This window comes from Homarus americanus, unplaced genomic scaffold (assembly GCF_018991925.1).
Source record: "Homarus americanus isolate GMGI-L3 unplaced genomic scaffold, GMGI_Hamer_2.0 scaffold40248, whole genome shotgun sequence".
NCBI classification, from domain to species: Eukaryota; Metazoa; Arthropoda; class Malacostraca; order Decapoda; family Nephropidae; genus Homarus; species Homarus americanus.
Window position 1 is genome coordinate 1,482,255 of NW_024712526.1, and position 18,735 is coordinate 1,500,989.

At 37.9% G+C, this 18,735-nt stretch overlaps 1 protein-coding gene across 2 annotated transcripts in view; it reads right to left on the reverse strand.

The window, feature by feature from the left end:
* LOC121860720 overlaps positions 1-18,735 on the reverse strand; it is a 63,109-nt gene extending 44,374 nt beyond the window's left edge. Inside the window, exons 1-2 of one of the 2 annotated variants that reach the window (XM_042358037.1) lie at positions 18,188-18,735; positions 12,442-12,494 (exon numbers count right to left, since the gene is read on the reverse strand). In XM_042358037.1, the coding sequence (XP_042213971.1) occupies positions 12,442-12,494; positions 18,188-18,599 (465 nt within the window). In that variant the 5' untranslated portion in view covers positions 18,600-18,735. The remainder of the gene's footprint in view (positions 1-12,441; positions 12,495-18,187) is intronic. The other variant, XM_042358046.1, reaches the window with a different exon arrangement.

Genomic DNA, 18,735 nt, shown 5'->3' on the forward strand with positions numbered 1-18,735 from the left:
AGAACATCATAATCATAAATAGGATATAGAATGGACTAGTCATTTCTCACTGTGTTCATGCATAGGTGCATTTGAACATAAACCCCGAATTCACAAATAGTACCACAAATGTCTTTAAGGTCAAAAAACATGCCAAAGACCTTTTAATGATGCCAAGGCGTGAAAGATTTCACAGAAAATTATCTGAATGAAATCAGTGAATACACTCCTACATATTACAGTACCTCAACCATTAGCTCCCAAAGGAAACTGCCCACGTTCTGACACCAAAAATCAAGGAAAGTTCCCCTTCTATCACTAGAAGTCATTTAAGACTAAAAACCCAAGACATATGAGTTAAGAATCATGCAACATGAGGCAAGTGTTACTCAGTGGAAGTCTAGCCTCCATGAACAACCTCACCCCTATTCCCCCCTTTCCTGTCCAACAGGAACAAGTGGTCAGCATGTATGTACTGTACAGAACAAAGGTGGCCATCATACGTACTGTTTTATTACGTGCTTTTTCTTTCTTTTATAAGTACTGTACGATAGTTAGCACAGTTGCAAAAGTACCGGATTTTGTTACTTGAGTAAAAGTATCGTCACATTGGCAAAATGTTACTCAAGTAGAAGTACTGAAAGTATAAAGTAACAAAATAATTACTGTATTGTTTCAAATATTAAAATAAATCCACAGTAAATCATAAAAAAACAGTTAACTAAAGATAAAAATAAAAGAAACATTCATGTTTTTTGCAAAACTTTCGATTAAGATTAATCAATAACCGATTCTCAAAATTATGGCTGTCCAATCAGGATCTTTTAGGCCTAAATATAAGCCCAGAATGACCTACCGAAAGAGAATACTTTCAGCTGCTCTTCTCCCTACAACCCATTGCAGGGATAGTGAATGGGCTGAAAATATAATCATCCAACACTATGATCACTTTCTTCCTTATCCACACTGTTGTCTCTGCTCACATTAGGTTAGGATACAGACCTACCTGACATGTATCTGAAGCAGGGGGCCTGGTTAAAGACATGAGTGTTGTTGGGGAGTGAACATCAAAATAACCCTGTCTCATCAGCATTGTAAACTTGTGCCAAGTTCAGCCCCTCGTCTTTGATGAATTGGTTCAACTTCTGCCTAAACGGCTCAACTTCTTCATTTTGAGCACTCCCAGCCACACCGTGTAACTTCCTGTTACAAATACCATGGCAATTCCAGAAACTCCAGAGAAAACCATCACTAGCTTTGAATAGAATGCCCAAACGCTTAGCCTGCTTATTAGCTGCTTCAACTATCTCCACACCAAGGACTTTAATCCCACCACTTGTACACTGCTTCTTCCAGCTCTTTATCCTTTGGCACTTTCATATGCTTCCTTGCAATAGATGTACTGGCACCATTAAGTTTATCCTTGGCCTTACATATGTCTGACACAGTTTGTTTCTTTATTAACTCTAGTTTCTGCACAATAGATAAATGTACAGTTGGAAACAAATGAACCTGCTACAAGCTCAGTGACTGGCTGGTGGTACCTGGAAACCCTAACGTAGCAAGGTGTAAAATTTTATGAATGAACTCGTCCATTTGTAACAGTGATTATGATTGGTTAACGTATGTGATTGAAATTATTATTAAACAAGAATCTCAGATTAGGCAAGCTTTGTAATACAGTACCATGTTACTAAGGCCACAAGTTTGAGAAATTAAGTGTAAATTAAATATTTTTGTCAGTTTAAGTCAAAGGTGTTCAACAAACAAGCATTGGTTCTCTTATTTTTATTTGTAACATTTCATATGTACATAGAAATTCAGGAAGTATTAAATGTGGAGTAAATCATTTCAATTAAACAATCGGAACAATTGGTCATCCTGCTCCACCTCTCTACCACCTGCAGTCAACACGTAAAATGTTTTGTTCATACATTTGTTTGTTTCAAGACCCAAGATACTGTCATCAATAATAATGTTATTATGTTACCATGAAAGACGGGGTCGTAGATCAAATCTTCGTGAACTGTTTTCAAACATATTGGAAGCACATGACTATGATAATAACACGATACAATATTACTTCAATAACCTGTTACTGTTGTTAAAAGGAATAGTCAATGGGAAATAGTAGTAGGAATTATGTGTATATCATATGATTAATGAAATCAAGTTATGCAGACATGACAGACAATAGTATACAGGTGCTCCTCGACTTACGAACGTGTTACGTTACTGAGGCTTCTTTGTAAGTCCAACTTTACTCTTGTAGATACAAAACATATTGTAAAAAATTGAAAGATTATGGATATTTAGTACAGCTATACCCTTTAATACAGCCTTAAAACCTGGCTCACTCTTCTCCTCTTAGGTAATGTTTGTTCTATCTGGAATTTTCTTCAAAATAATCCAGTCTCATCCACATTAAACACCTGTTCTGACAGGTAACCCCTGTTAGTGATGATGCTTGTATCTCTGAAAGTTTGTAAGTTGAACGTTCTTAAGTAGAGGAGCACCTGTACTGTAATACAAATATAGAGTGTATGGCCGTGATTCCTAGAGTAACAGTAATATTACGTATGTCTTCTCACCAATAAGCAACACATGCACACACATGTTAACCAGTAGGATTTGCAACAATCTACAGATTGACAAAATAAGATAGAACACGAACTCGTAACTCATATTTATCCTTCTTGTGGCAAAAATGGCTTGCATGTTTTGAAAGGAATGGTGGATCACCCTGAGTAAAACTTAATACAGTACAGTAGTTTAGTACTGAATTGAGGTAATTTATATCCTTTACCTGACAGAACGGACTTCATTATTTTGTTCTAAACTAATACCAGACGATTGTACTCAGCTGTGGGAGGCTCCCCAACCCGACAAAGGATTAGACACCATTTCAATTAAGACGTCACACCACACCAGCCACCCCTACAAACACCTTCCCACTTCCTTTTACCATATGCCACTACCATAAGCGTAAGATGAACACTCTACATAACATGAAAAAAACTTGGGCCCTTTTTGTATCCATTATTTGAGGTTGGTAAACATCGTTTTTGTGTATGTTGTAAAATGTTCCTCAATTTTCTCACCACATTGTACCAGTGGCAGGGTCGCTGACACAGCTGCCAACAATAAATATATATCCGTACATGTTTCGTTACGTTGGATATTTATCACTGATAATTAACCCTTTAGACGCGTAATTAATTTTTGCGCCGGTTCCAGAAAAGTGTCAATTATCCAGCCAAAAACGAATTTCATACAACCACATTTTTTATATCTTTTTTATAATGATCTCTTTTTTATATATTTTTCGCATCTGGAACCAAAAGTCACAGATGTGTGCAAATTTTAGAGAGAAAATGACATTTATACCAAAAAATGCAAAAAAATTGGTATAGATCAGTGTCCGATATATGGCAAATAAATGGAATAAATTTAGTCAATAAACAGAAATTTATATATGTATTATAATTTTATTGGGGTACTATCAATTCAAAATACTGTAGTACAGAGCAGAGAATAACTTTACTTCGCTCACCAATGTGCAGATGCCTATACAGCCTCTAAGAGGATATAAAACATATATATATATATATATATATATATATATATATATATATATATATATATATATATATATATATATATATATATATATATATATATATATATATATACAGTCATGCGCCGGTTAACGTCCTAGATACGTTCTTGGAAACGTGACGTTAACCGAAATGGACGTTGTCCGATCATCACATAAACTTTTTATTTATACTTACGTGTATGTGGAATATTATATACGTACATATACACTTTTACTCTTAAATTATTACTGTAATGTGATACAGGTGATTATATTTATCTCTTGTGCAAAATACATGACGTTTATATTAAAATTATTCACTGTTTTACAAGGATTCCAGCAACGCCGGGCAGATGGGGAAGAGAGAGGGTGGGAGCGAGCGAGGGGGCGTGGGGGGAGGGGAGGTAGTACGTTTGACAGTTGGCACCGGCCCAGGTCTAACGCGTGTATATTTATCAGTTCTTAAGTGACTAAGCTTCTCTCTTATAAAAAGCCAGTGAAATGACCTGGGTGAATAAAATTAACATAGCTGGGATTCTTATAACATACTGATTAATTTGAATATAAACATGCTATAATTCGCACTAGACATAACAATTTTAGTACCGTAATCAAATTAGTACATGTGCACTCCAGCTTTGCACTAATTTATTTTACGTTTCTTTTAGTATGGTGTGTGAATGTAAATGGATGAAAATAAATGAAGAAATTTATGTAAATCTACCCAAAAATACAGTTCAAAAACTTTTTATAAAATGTACTTCAGTATTGTACACTAAAGTACTACATTTTTTATATCTTGAGCAAAATATATGACGCTTATATTCAAATTAATCTCTGTCTTGCAAGGATTTCAGCAATGCAAATTATATTATCCTAACTTTAGTCTGAGATATTATATAAAATAAACAAAGAAATCACCAATCTTTTATCTTGAACACGAGGGTGGTGGGAAGAGGGGGAGGGGGGAGGGTGACAGAATGTCGGGCGTTTGTGTTTATTTATTTGAGATAAGATTTGACAGTTGGCGTTGAAGGCCTGCCTGCGTGTTTACTATCATTACTTAAGAGTGACTAAGCTCTTCTCATAATTTTCCACCCAAACGACCTGGGTGAATATAACTTACATTGGAGGGATTCTTGTAAGATAGTAATTTGTTTGAATGGTTTTTTTTCAATTTTAATTGTTTATTCCTTGATAGAGGAAGCGGGATCCTAGTGCTGTCACTTGGTACCCCTGTACGCTTAATACTGTAGTCCACAAAACATGTAGCTATGCTTTTTTTATTTGGTCCCCCATCATACAAGTCCGTTTTCTCTCACATCAGGACGCCTGAGTCCTCCATTTTCTCTCATAATCTTAGAGTGCACCAGAAACTTTACCATTTTTAGTAATGCCACAGAATTTGAAATTGCAACCCCAATTGCAACTGGGGTTGCAATTGTTGAGGCAACTAGATATGTCTGATTACAGCAAATGTGTTATTGTCAATTTGTAGGTGAAAGATTTTATCACCTGTAGGCAAATGCTTAGAAAAGCCTAAGTAAGGAAGCATATTCCTTTAACACATAATATCTGACCAGTATGGGGAGGATCATCGTGTCTCCGTCAGAAATTGGAGTGGTGGGTCCAGTCACGTGGTTTTTTAGAGAACGCGTATATACGATTGGACGTTATTCGATTGAACGGCGGCATGACTATATGAACATCAGAGTATTCTATAACGCCCATAAGTGATCACAAACATAACAAAATATGAATAAACGTTGTTCACGTATAAAAAAAAAAAAAAAAAAAATAGTAAATACTGTATTGACGTTGATGTAAAATTTTCCACCTTATTGCACAATGACAAGGTTATATTGGTATAGTAGCTTATACATGATGATATACCTGTATGGTATAACATGAAAAAACATATCGGTATACAGTCTCTCCTCGACTTACGACAACCCGGACATACGACGGCCATGGTCGTATAAAATATTTTTCACATTACGTATTTTCGAGTCCCGATATTTGGTCGTAATGTGACGCCGTACAACAGCTTGGGCTTGGCCGCCTCGTGGTGTACAGTATCCACGCCGTAGCCTACTCAGTTGGTGTTTGGCAGTCATTGTTGTTGTTAGTGATCGCGCTGTGTACTGACAAAATTTTCGTTTGTAATTCCCTTTAAAATGGCTGGCAAACGTAAAAGTGAGAGTTCTCGTGGTGCTGAGAAGAAAAAGAGAGTCAATTACTTTTGAGATGAAAATTAAAATAATAATGCAATATGAAAATGGAAAAACGGTAGCAACCATTTCACACGATCTTGGCTTCTCTCACTCGACGATATCAACAATTTTGAAGGACAAGGAACGAATTCGTGAGGTAGTGAAAGGATCAGCACCTATAAAGGGAACAATAATAACGAAAAAAAGACAAGGTCCTCTTCATGAGATGGAGAAAATACTTGTGGTGTGGATGGAAGATCAGCTGTAAAAGCGTGTACCCTTAAGCCTTCTAACCTTACAGGCTAAGGCAAGAAGCCTTTTCGAAAGCCTGAAAGAGCAGGCAGGAGATGAGTGCGACCAAAACTTCACAGCAAGTCATGGGTGGTTCCAAAGGTTTAAGAAACGTTACAATTTGTACAGTGTAAAGGTGAATGGAGAAGCAGCAAGTGCTGATGTGGGTGCTGCCGAAGCTTTTAAGGAGGAGCTAGATCGTGTCATCGTGGAGGGAAATTATTTGCCTGAGCAAATATTTAATGTGGTTGAAACTGGCTTATTCTGGAAGCACATGCCAGAACAGACATACATCCACAAAGAGGCGAAAACCATGCCAGGATTCAAGGCATTCAAGGACCGAATCACACTTCTGTTGGGGGGAATGTACCTGGTTTCAAGGTAAAACCCTTCATGATATATCATTCAGAGAGCCCAAGGGCTTTTAAAAATGTCAGCAAGCACACACTGCCAGTGTTATATCGCAGTAATAAGAAAGCAAGGATGACCCTAGCACTGTTTGAGTATTGGTTCCTGAGTTGTTTCATTCCACGAGCCAAGGAGTATTGTCTGCAACAAGGGGTTGCATTCAAGATTTTATTAATTTTAGATAATGCTCCGGGACACCCACCACACCTGGACGACCTGCACCCTGATGTTAAGGTAGTCTACCTTCCACCTAACACTACCTCTATCATCCAACCCATGGATCAAGGTGCTATTGCTGCCTTCAAAGCGTATTCTTTACGTACGACCTTCGCTCAGGCTATTGCTGCTACTGAAGGTGAGAAAACTCTCAAGAGAGTTTTGGAAGGACTACAACTTTTGCAATGTACAAAGAACATAGCTGCAGCATGGGATGAGGTTACAGGTCAGTGCATGAATGGAATATGGAAGAAGGTCCTGAAAAGATATGTGAACAGTTTCAAAGGATTTAATGAAGATGAAGCAATTTCTGAGATTAGTAACAAGATAGTGCAGATGGGTAAACATCTGGAGTTAGAAATTGATAGTGAAGATGTTGAGCAGTTGGTGTAAAGTGTAGCAGAAGAGCTAAGTAACGAGGAACTTATTGAACTGGATGCACAGAAATTTGCAGAGGAAGAAGAGAGACAAAATGTAAAAGAAGAACCTGCACCCCCCAAAAAGTTTTCAGTGAAACAAATGGCAGGGGCATTTGCTACTACTGTATTAATAAGGGGATGCAAATGTTTGAAGACATGGATCAAAATGTTGAGCATTTTGCAAAAGTTGACAGACTGATCCAAGATGCACTTGCTTGGTACAGGGAGATTTACAATAAAAAGAAAAGGCAAACTGTGCAGTCTAAATTGGACATATTTTTTAAGAGGTCCCCGAACTGATGTCTCCTCACGCCCCACCACTGCTGCCTCTTCACTCCCTAAAGATGATCCAATACCTTCAACAAGCAAGTATGTTAGCCTGTCTAAAGAAAGCAAACTTGATGACCCACCCAGCCCTGTCTCCTCCTCTGCTTCATGCATAATTAAAAAATTATTGAGGCCCCATGTGCATTCAGCTGACTACATTAAAGGTAAGTGCACAGTAACACTATATTCATTTTTCATTATTGATTACTTTTACTGTACTGTATTTCATTTTAGAATTTCTATGTATTATTTTCGCCTTTTCGACTTATGACCTGGTCGTCGGGACGGAACCCCGTCGTAAGTCGAGGAGAGACTGTATAATATCAACAAAATGACAATAAATCACCTACCGCATATGATCCAACAAGACGTCACAACAAACACATCAGTATGATTGTAGTTGCCTGGGAGTTCGTTAGATGGCAGCAGTCGGCGTTTGGCGGCGATTTGAGCGTCCTTCCAATATCCCCGCATGTCGTCTCTATCAGTAAGGTTTTTTCAAGGCCATGGAATATACCCGCATGTGGCTCTTAATTACTATAATCTTTAGCGAAGGTCGAGTCAAAAGGGTTAATGTCAGGTTTTGAGTGAGGTAATGGTGTGGGTGAGGAAGTGGTGATGGTAGGGCAATGCTGTGGTGAAGGCAGTGCTGTAGAGGTATTCAAAGTTTACTTCTTTAGTATTATTAAATGTTATACAATTCAGGGTCTTCTTTAACCAGCCAGCCGCCACCATTTGCTAGCAAACTTCACGACACACCCATCAGGTGTTTTCTTTAGCTTTTGCAGATGCCTCACTTGCTTCATCAATTGAAGAACTACCATACAGTGGTCCCTTGGTTAACGAGCGCCTTGGTTAACGAGATTTCGGTTAACGAGCAATCCCTCGATTAACGAGTTTCTTACGAGCCGACCTGAACATGTTTTCGCTTGCATTTGGCGGTCAACCAGCTGTAGTATTAGTCCGCCAATACAGTAATCAGTTCTAGGGCTTAAATTCCTTACAATTTTAGCAAATATCATGAAGTTTATGCTATTCAATAATTTTAAAAGTTTAATATTAAATTTTTTAGTCATTTTAACAATTATTGAACATAATTGAAGGTAATGAAACTAGTTTTATGCGCACCATCCAGCTTCTCAACACACCATACAGGCGTCAGTCTTTGTGTCTTTTCAGTGGAGGTAACATCTTGCTTGAGACTCTCCTCAACTAAATGCTTTTTTTCTGTGTTTGCAAGCAAATTATTGGTCATTTTGAAATTTATTTTACATATTGACAATATATAATGCAGTGTAGTGTTGATTGAAAGAAAATAATCTTGAATTACACCAAGAGAACTAAAATTTTATGGGTGAAATGGCGCCATGGGGTGACTTCTCTTCCACCGCAATGCCTTCTCTTCTCCCTTCTCCTCCACCCCCATTCTAATTCCCATCATCATCATCATCCAGGAGCCTTCTACATACACACCTCAAAGTAAGTGTACTTTTCTTCCTTTTTTGTTGAATTTAGGCAATTTTCGGTGAGCTGGAACCAATTACCCAAAAACCCATTGAAACAATGGTTTCGGTTAACGAGTTTTTCGGTTAACGAGCAACCTTCTAGAACGGGTTGTGCTCGTTAACTGAGGGACCACTGTATTTTACAGCATATAAGAAAAAACTTTTGAGTGTATTTTCCTCCCGTATCCATAGTTTCCTTAAAAATAATAAACAGTATACAGTACCAGTAAATAAAATAAAAATGAAAGTTTAACACAGTCACCAACTACATATATGCCCCGGTTCACCTCTGCAATGGCCCCCCTCCCACCCCACACGTCTTGCCTCCTCACACTCCCCTCACTGAGCCAGCCAGCTAACTCATTTGCAAAGAAATGTATATTTCCTTTATGTGTTTGCCCTTAGGGCAATTATTTCTTTTACTTTTTCACAATATGAAGGTAGGATGGTTTGTGCACGTAACTGAGTAAAAATAAATGAAAAAAGTTACGTATATCTATCCGAAAATGCGAGATGAAAACAAACATAACACTTCACAGCTTGGCCCCATAGCCTCAGTGATGAGTCAAACCAGGCTACAATGTCACCATCGATGTTAACAGATGCAAATGTGGAAAGAAAGTTATATGTAAATCTTCATTTGTATCAGGTAATTGTAATATAAAAATAAATGTTACAGGTATGGAATTAATAGACTGTAATGCTTGTATGAGTTCAGAAATGGTTACTGCTTAGCTACCTCTGAAGAGTTAGGTGTCTGCTGTACGGACGTTAATCATCTCAGGTTATCATCATCAGTACAGTTGTTATAAATCGAGCTTTTATACTTACAATAATTATTTTTTAATTAATTAAAAATAATAATAATGTGCTTAAGTAAGTAATAACACATTTTTAATTCTGTAGTTGGGTTAGGTAGAATTTAGCCTATGGGAGACAGCAACTGGGGGATTCATTAGCTTACGGGAGACCTCAACTTCACATTATACGATGCAGGCTGATTTTTCAGCCATTTTTCAAACAAAACAGTGCGTCATATATGCCGTAAAACACAGTACAGTATAGCACAATCCTGCAAGGCCTCAACTGCAGTAATGGGATCCGTGGCAAACCTCATCTAGACGATTTGTTGTTTTTGTTGCGATGGGTAGACGCACCAACAAAACATCCTTGTGTGATGCAAAAGTCTCTTTTTGCTTGCCGGACCGACCGTGTTTGCCCAACATGTTGGGAGGAAAGGTGCCCAGTGTGCTGCTGCCTCTAGTAATATGTGGTAAGCCTGGCATTACAAGGTTTGCCTAATCTGAAATTCTTGTTTAATAATAATTTCAATCACAATTTTAAGATTAAAGTTTCATAAGAGTCTCTAGTAAAAGAGGATATTTGCACAATACTTAATTCATCATAAATTGTATTTACCAACATATACGCGGGCAAACATACGTTAACCAATCACAGTCACTGTTACAAATGGACGAGTTCATTCATAAAATTTCACCCGTTACTAAGTTACAGTTGCCAGGTACCACCAGCCTGTCACTGAGCTTGTAGCAGGTTCATTTGTTCCCAACTGTACATACTTTCTCTTCACACCCTCAATTGCTTTAGATACCATGATTAATCAGTATTAAGCCCTATTATCAGTAAACACTAATAATAACAGTAAATCCAGTGAAATATGGCAGGGGGCGCGGAGTTACAAAAGTAGCCGAAGCGCCAACTAGCGGTCACTTACTCCCTTACTCACTCCCGTTGCGAGGCATACAATCGAAATATGGGAGAAATACATATCTTGTAGTCTAATTTAAAAACAGTGACAGGCACAGTGATAAACAAATTATATAAACCAAGCATTTACTTATGATAACATAATAAGAAACATTGTATCATTACTAGAGTGAATGAAATAATATTCCCACAAACAACAATTGACAACTCTGTTTATGTTTCCCACCTCCTCTGGCACCTGTGTTCCATGCGCTGATTGGTTGACCAACGCCCACCTCTGTTTAAGGACATCTTAGTTACTTGGGCCTAAGATGATCTTTGCTCTGGGTGATGGTAATGACTGGTGACTTATAGGAGGATGAGGTGATGGTAATGACTGGTGACCTGTAGGAGGATGAGGTGATGGTAATGACTGGTGACCTGTAGGAGGATGAGGTGATGGTAATGACTGGTGACCTATAGGAGGATGAGGTGATGGTAATGACTGGTGACCTGTAGGAGGATGAGGTGATGGTAATGACTGGTGACCTGTAGGAGGATGAGGTGATGGTAATGACTGGTGACCTGTAGGAGGATGAGGTGATGGTAATGACTGGTGACCTGTAGGAGGATGAGGTGATGGTAATGACTGGTGACCTGTAGGAGGATGAGGTGATGGTAATGACTGGTGACCTGTAGGAGGATGAGGTGATGGTAATGACTGGTGACCTGTAGGAGGATGAGGTGATGGTAATGACTGGTGACCTGTAGGAGGATGAGGTGATGGTAATGACTGGTGACCTGTAGGAGGATGAGGTGATGGTAATGACTGGTGACCTGTAGGAGGATGAGGTGATGGACTGGTGAATGAGGTGATGGTAATGACTGGTGACCTGTAGGAGGATGAGGTGATGGTAATGACTGGTGACCTGTAGGAGGATGAGGTGATGGTAATGACTGGTGACCTGTAGGAGATGAGGTGATGGTAATGACTGGTGACCTGTAGGAGGATGAGGTGATGGTAATGACTGGTGACCTGTAGGAGGATGAGGTGATGGTAATGACTGGTGACCTGTAGGAGGATGAGGTGATGGTAATGACTGGTGACCTGTAGGAGGATGAGGTGATGGTAATGACTGGTGACCTGTAGGAGGATGAGGTGATGGTAATGACTGGTGACCTGTAGGAGGATGAGGTGATGGTAATGACTGGTGACCTGTAGGAGGATGAGGTGATGGTAATGACTGGTGACCTGTAGGAGGATGAGGTGATGGTAATGACTGGTGACCTGTATGGTGGTGAGAGGTTTGGTGTAGTGACCTGACCTCCAGAAAGGGTACAACAGGCACCCATTACCGTGGGTGTATAACAAACTTCTGAACGGAACTGTAAGTATACTGTATTTTGAAACATTAAAAATTTTATTAGGGCAAATAATGGAAAAGTACTGTGGGGTTTTTTGAGACACGGTTTCCCTCATATTTTGTTATATCTCATAATTTGTAAGGGTTAGAGTCCCTATTATTTTGAATTATGGGAGATCCCAATACTGTCTATTTATCACAATAATCTGCAACTAAAATATTTTTTTTTACATTACAGTACAAGAACAATTTCATTTTTCTATATTTACAGTAATTTAAGATTACTTTATTTACAGTACTTACATTTTGTTTTGTATGAGCAGGGTTCAGGAACATAACCTGTTAACACGAGGACTGCCTGTACACATATTGTATGTCAATAAACAGTAACTCCATTTTAATTTTTCTACTTACTTTAGATGGATTGGTTTTGTCAGTGTCACCTTTACATCCTATATACAGCAGACCTGAAAATAGAAAATAACATAATTATTATCACTCACATATCTTCCACGCCTACTGTGACACTTAACCCGCTGGGTGTCAATTACAGATCTATCCGTGATAAACAATAGGTGTCAGCTGGAGCCCATTACAGAAATATCCACGGTGAAATATTACCAGTACTATAACTCATGACATGACACGCAGTACAAGTAGCTTGATTTTTATGAAGTGTTATAGGCAACTCTAGGCCTATGTTTGATAACACTGCCAGCCAGGCAGCACTGCCACATGTAACAGGACCATGAGTCAGTTACTGCCTGATGCAAGCATGCAGCATGTCACGTAGGTAACCTTCTCTGTCCCGAAGAGACAGCTGAGCTAGCTCGTGTGTGTGTGTGTGTGTGTGTGTGTGTGTGTGTGTGTGTGTGTGTGTGTGTGTGTGTGTGTGTGTGTGTGTGCACAGATACACACACACTAGTAGAACCTCGTTAAACTGGACTACTGTAATTGGGGCAGACCCTAGTCTGAAAATGCTAAAGTCCGATAAAAGCGAATACCCCCTGTATATGGGGATAACACTGCTTATCTGAACTATTTAAAGAAAATCAGTTGTTGTTATGTCATTACTGCACTTCACCAACTAAGGTCTTTAAGTGTATAATAAGGTTATTAAAAGAATATTACATCAACAATAAAAAAAAATTGAAACAGAACTCTCTGGGTTGAAAATCACACTTATGTCCGGTTGTTAACAAATGTTTTCACCGAGGTCATTGTTATTTACCATAAAGTGTAATATGCATCTCATATGCCATAAAATATGGTACCGTATTTTATGGCATATATGACACTTTTTTGTCTGAAAAATGGCTTAAAAATTAGCTTGTATCGTATAATGTGAAGTTAAGGTCTGTCGCACGCTAATGAATCCCCCAGTTGCTGTCTCCAGTTGGCTAAATTCTACCTAACCCAACCCAAGAATTAAAAATGTGTTATTGCTTACTTAAACACATTATCATTTTCAATTAATTAAAAAATAATTATTGTTAATATAAAAGGACGATCTATAACTACTCTGTATTGTACTGATGATGATAACCTGAGACAATTAACGTCTGTACAGCAGACACCCAACTCTTCAGAGGTAGTTAAGCAGTAACCATTTCTTAGCTCTTACAAGCATTACAATCTATTAATGTCATATCTGCAACATTTATTTTTCAATCTACAAATACCTGATACAAATGAAGATTTACAGATAACTTTATTCTCACGTTTACATCTGTTAACATCGCTGGCGGCATTGTGGCCAGGTTAGACTCATCTCTGTAACCAGGCTACTGGGCCAAGCTGTTGTTTTTCAACTTTATCTTTCTCGGCGGTAATGCAGCCGAGAAGAAGCATCCCCGCCAATCACATTGACGGCTCCGATCGACGCCAATGTATGGCGTGAAGATAAAGTAGTGTGCACCTTAGGCACCTAAATATCTACCAAACGAAGCATTTGCACGATAAATGATTATCATATCAGTATTCACTGATGAAAATATAGTAAGAAGATATACACCAAAACAAATAACTCATCGGCAGGTCAGCCGTCAATATTAACCAAGAATTCGAAATACCAATTGGACTAAAAACGATGAATTTTCGATTTCGCTGTTATTAATATATTTTTCATAATGTTTAGACAATTCTAAGACCATTTTATTCTGTGATACTTCCGCCGGAAATTAAGGATAACTGAGATATTAATATTTCAATATTATTAGATTTGGTCAGTCACAAGTGTCGCCATTTGTTGTTTACGTCTCACAGCGAAGATCTGACCACCCGTCACGCAGTGCTCCTTACCTCCGTGTTGGCTTCTTAAGCGTCTACAGCGCATTTGCGGAGGTGGTATGGGAGTTTCTTACTGGCTATAGTTATTGGAAACTTATAATTGGGCAAGAGTTCTTTGTCTTAGCCAATGAACACTGCATGGGTGTGTACTGTAATGACCACGGTCGTACATGTTAGTTAACATAAAATCAGACGATTCATATTACGCTCAATAGCCCACAAAACATGTAGCTGTGCCTTCTTTATTGAGTCTCCGTCTGAGGCGTCCGTTTCCTCATCGCTTCAGGACGTCTGAGTCCTCTGTTTTTCCCTCTATGTTAGAGTGCACCCGAGACTCCGTATTCCTCAGTATAACGACACAAAATTTGAAATTGCAACTGTAGTTATATCTGTTAAGGCAATTTAAATATGTCTGATTACAGATGAAACATTCAAGATCCCTTGTGAGTGATGTTGAAAGCTTATATCGTCCTTGGGAATATCATGAGTTTCTAAGTACTACTGTACTGAAATTCGATCATTTTGATGCCCAAACATCAGAGAATCTGATATTTGTAGTTTAGTTAGTGTCAGTTGTCTATTTAAGAAAGTCATTAATCTCCTAAAAGATTCTGTTAAACTGTATAATCTCCAAAATCTAACGTATCCTTATGAATAGTTCCTTGTTGGTAGTTTTGCTGAGCTTGTAAAAATAGTGTTGTTAGTGCGTGTATTTGACGTCCATTCCATTTTTCCTGGCAAGCTCAATCTCTGATTAGATTATAAAAATAGAATTAAGAAATTCACCTGACCCATGACACTGCATTTCATAGTTAAATGTACAGCAACTGAGTTGAATGTAATTTCTGCCATTGCGTGATTAGCCTTTCTGGCATGTGTAGCGCACAGGCCTGAGTTGCCAGTTAGCAGTATATAAACTCGTGTAAGAGGAGCAGCGTCACATCTCTGACGCTGTTCCATCATATCTCAGGTATGTGTATAGTTCTCACGCCTGCCTTATTAAGTCAGTTTAACTCAGTGAATTTTGTGAATATCAGTGTTCATGTTGTAACAGTGAAATTATCATTTACCCAGTGAAAGAATTAATGTAACGTAAATATTGTCTGTCGTTGTCAGACGAAAGATTGTTTGTGATTGAGTTATTTTTGTGACAACTCTGACGCTGTTCCATCACTATCTCAGGCACAGAGTGTGTGTGTGTGTTAGCTGAATACCCGGCAGTCACCGGGGAACCGGTAGCTGTATACCAGCTGGCTGTCTTGCAGGATGTCGTTAATACGGCACGATTAAAATGTGCGAGTCCGCACCCTAGAAACTAGACCCAAACTCCTTCGCAGTGTGTCAGACTGCAACCGACCCTAACAGTGCTCTTTGCTTGTTGTGGTGACACCAGTGTGACACCCTGGGGCACTCCTTACAGTTATATGGTCCAAAGTAATATTGTTGTATATGATTGGGGATAATTAGCAGAAATATAGTTATCCCATGTTGAGTAATGAACCCATAATTATTGATAGTATCAGTAATAACATGTTATGGGGGTTGAGTACATCATTCATATGTATTACCAACTGAGGGAAAAGTGCCATGTTGTTCATTCCGAAATAACATGTTATAAATAATATGTTAATTTGGGATATTGTAAAGTGTGTCATATAACCATCTGTATTGACAATAAAATAATATAATGATTGTTTAATGTTGTAACCAAGAATTGAAGATTTATTTTACTACCTGTAAAAGTAAGACCTAAGGGTCCAGTTCTATCTGAGTGTGTAAAATAACCATCTTATTTGTCAAAGAATTAATATAACAGTTGTTTAATGATGTAATAAGTTATTGAAGATCTATTTTATGAATTGTAAAGTAAGACCTAAGTGGTCCAGTCTTGTCTGAGTGTACTTATTTAACATCTTGTTTACTCCTTATGTTAATAAATATTGAATTATTAAACTACGAGTATCACCGCTCTATTCCTTCTATCCGTTGGTTCTCATAAAATAACTATTGTAACTCACGTGCCTAGAAGCTCGCTGGCATGCTACCTAACAGTTCAAGGAGATATGTTATATTCTAATAAAAGTCTGGGTGGTGGCAGGCTACCGTTGTAAGTATAATAAGTGTTATAGTAAGAATAACATGGTATAGAATGTAACTAAGGCATAATAAACTGAGAGACAGAAAAGATATAAAATCTGTAAAATACAAAAATATATATGACAGAAGAAATAAAGTACTGTATAGAACAGACTATTAACTTAGCAAATACAGGGTATAAACAAAGACATATAAGACATACAGTCTCTCCTAGACTTACGACATATTCGACTTATGACAACCCGAACATACGATGGCCATGGTGGTATAAAATATTTTTCACATTACCTATTTTCGAGTCCCGACGTTAGTGATCGCGCTGTGTACTGACAAAATTTTCGTTTGTAATTCCCTTTAAAATGGCTGGCAAGCATAAAAGTGAGAGTTCTCGTGGTGCTGAGAAGAAAAAGAGACACCCATTTTAGAATTTCTATGTATTATTTTCGTCTTTTCGACTTACAACCTGGTCGTCGGGACGGAACCCCGTCATAAGTCAAGGAGAAACTGTATACTTATAGACAGAAAGACTTAGAAAATAACATTATTAATATATACACAAGAAAAGATTAATAGAAAATATAGATATGTAGCAAGTATATAAGTATTGAAGAATAAAGGGAATAAATATGAAATATAAAAGAGAGCCCCTTAAAAGTGCATCGGGAGTGGAGATTTTAGTTTTCAGCACCAGAATAACCAGATATGGCTGAACAGGTGGAAAGAGCTGTGCTGACATTGTGATAAGAGATTAATTTATGTCAATTGCAAAGCTTCATCAGAAAAATGGTGTTAGGTTAGGTTTTGTTTTGTTGGTTTATTATTTATGTGATTTACTCGAAAAAAATACAGTTTTGTTAAGATTGATGGGTATGGGGGGGGGGGGATCTCAAAAACTATTGATTTCCCTCCGAAATGAATATCAAATTCGTTCAAAACTCATTAAATAACATCGGAGAAACATTTTTAATATCCAAACAAAGACCAGTTCATGAATGAAAATTTACCATAACAACAAATATTAACGGTAAAATTATGGTTTCAGTCATTCCTGTATTTATATATCCAAACCTACCGATTAAAATAACCAACCTAACCTAACCACAGAACCCAGGAACAATATTTAAACTTACTTAAATTCCTAAGATCCAAAGACTTAAAATAATACCAATAATAACCTGTTATTAAGCCCTGGCCGGTCCGACTAATTACCCATATGTACCCAAATGTAGCCGCAATGAAGTCAAATAATGGTCCTACATGAATAAATCGGACTGCCAACCACTTCTCGACTAGTATTTGGTGTCATAGTCACAAAAAATTGGAAAACTTAATTTAAACCGAGTTAATAGATAGCGTGCTTGTACCGAGGGAGCGAGTAATTACCCAAATGTACCCAAATGTAGTCGCAATGAAGTCAAATGATGGTCCTACAAGCGTAAATCGGGCTGTGAATCACTTCTCGATTAATATTTGGTGTCATAGTCACAAAAAATTGGTTAACATAATTTAATCTGAGTTGTGTTAGGTTAGGCTAGGCTAGGTTAGGTACATGTACTCGATCTATTAACTCAGATTAAATTAAGTTTACCAATTTTTTGTGACTTCGTGAAACCAAATACTAGTCGAGAAGTGATTGGCAGTCCGATTTATTAATGTAGGACCATTATTTGACTTCATTGCGGCTACATTTGGGTAATTAGTCGGACCCAGCCCTGGCCCTTCTAGAGTTTCACTAAATACAATAAACAAGATAAAGCATGTCCATTATTCTTACCTCCAGCCTCTTTTAATCCTTCTAAATTGATAACAACTTTCAATTTGTTACTGAGATCATCACACACTTTGTCTTTTTCTGTTGTAACTATTGAATTTGCCTCATTCTCCTTTTCACCCTCACAAACACTTTCAGAGATTATAGAAGGCTCTAAACTGAGAGGGTCCCTATCAGCCTCACTAAGATCAGACAGGTTATGTCTAGTGTGTATCTGATTCTCTGGAATAATAATACACTGTAGAGGTTCACACTGATCATTGTTTAAGACCCTCGAGTCTGTGAACGTCTTGGTACAGTGAGTCACAGATTGATTATTATCTTTTGAAGAACGAGTTTGTACACATATTTCACCATCCGGGCTCTGAATATTTTTACACGTTATGTCATCTCTTTTAACGGGTAGTTGTGCCATTGCATAAGTGAATACTATAATCAATCACTTTGGTCAAGAGTGACTAGAGCTAAAACAAGATATAAACCCTCATCGTCTGCTGTCTGTGTTTGTAAACACAGTTGGATGGTCCCGTCGTCAGTCAGTACTGAGGGTT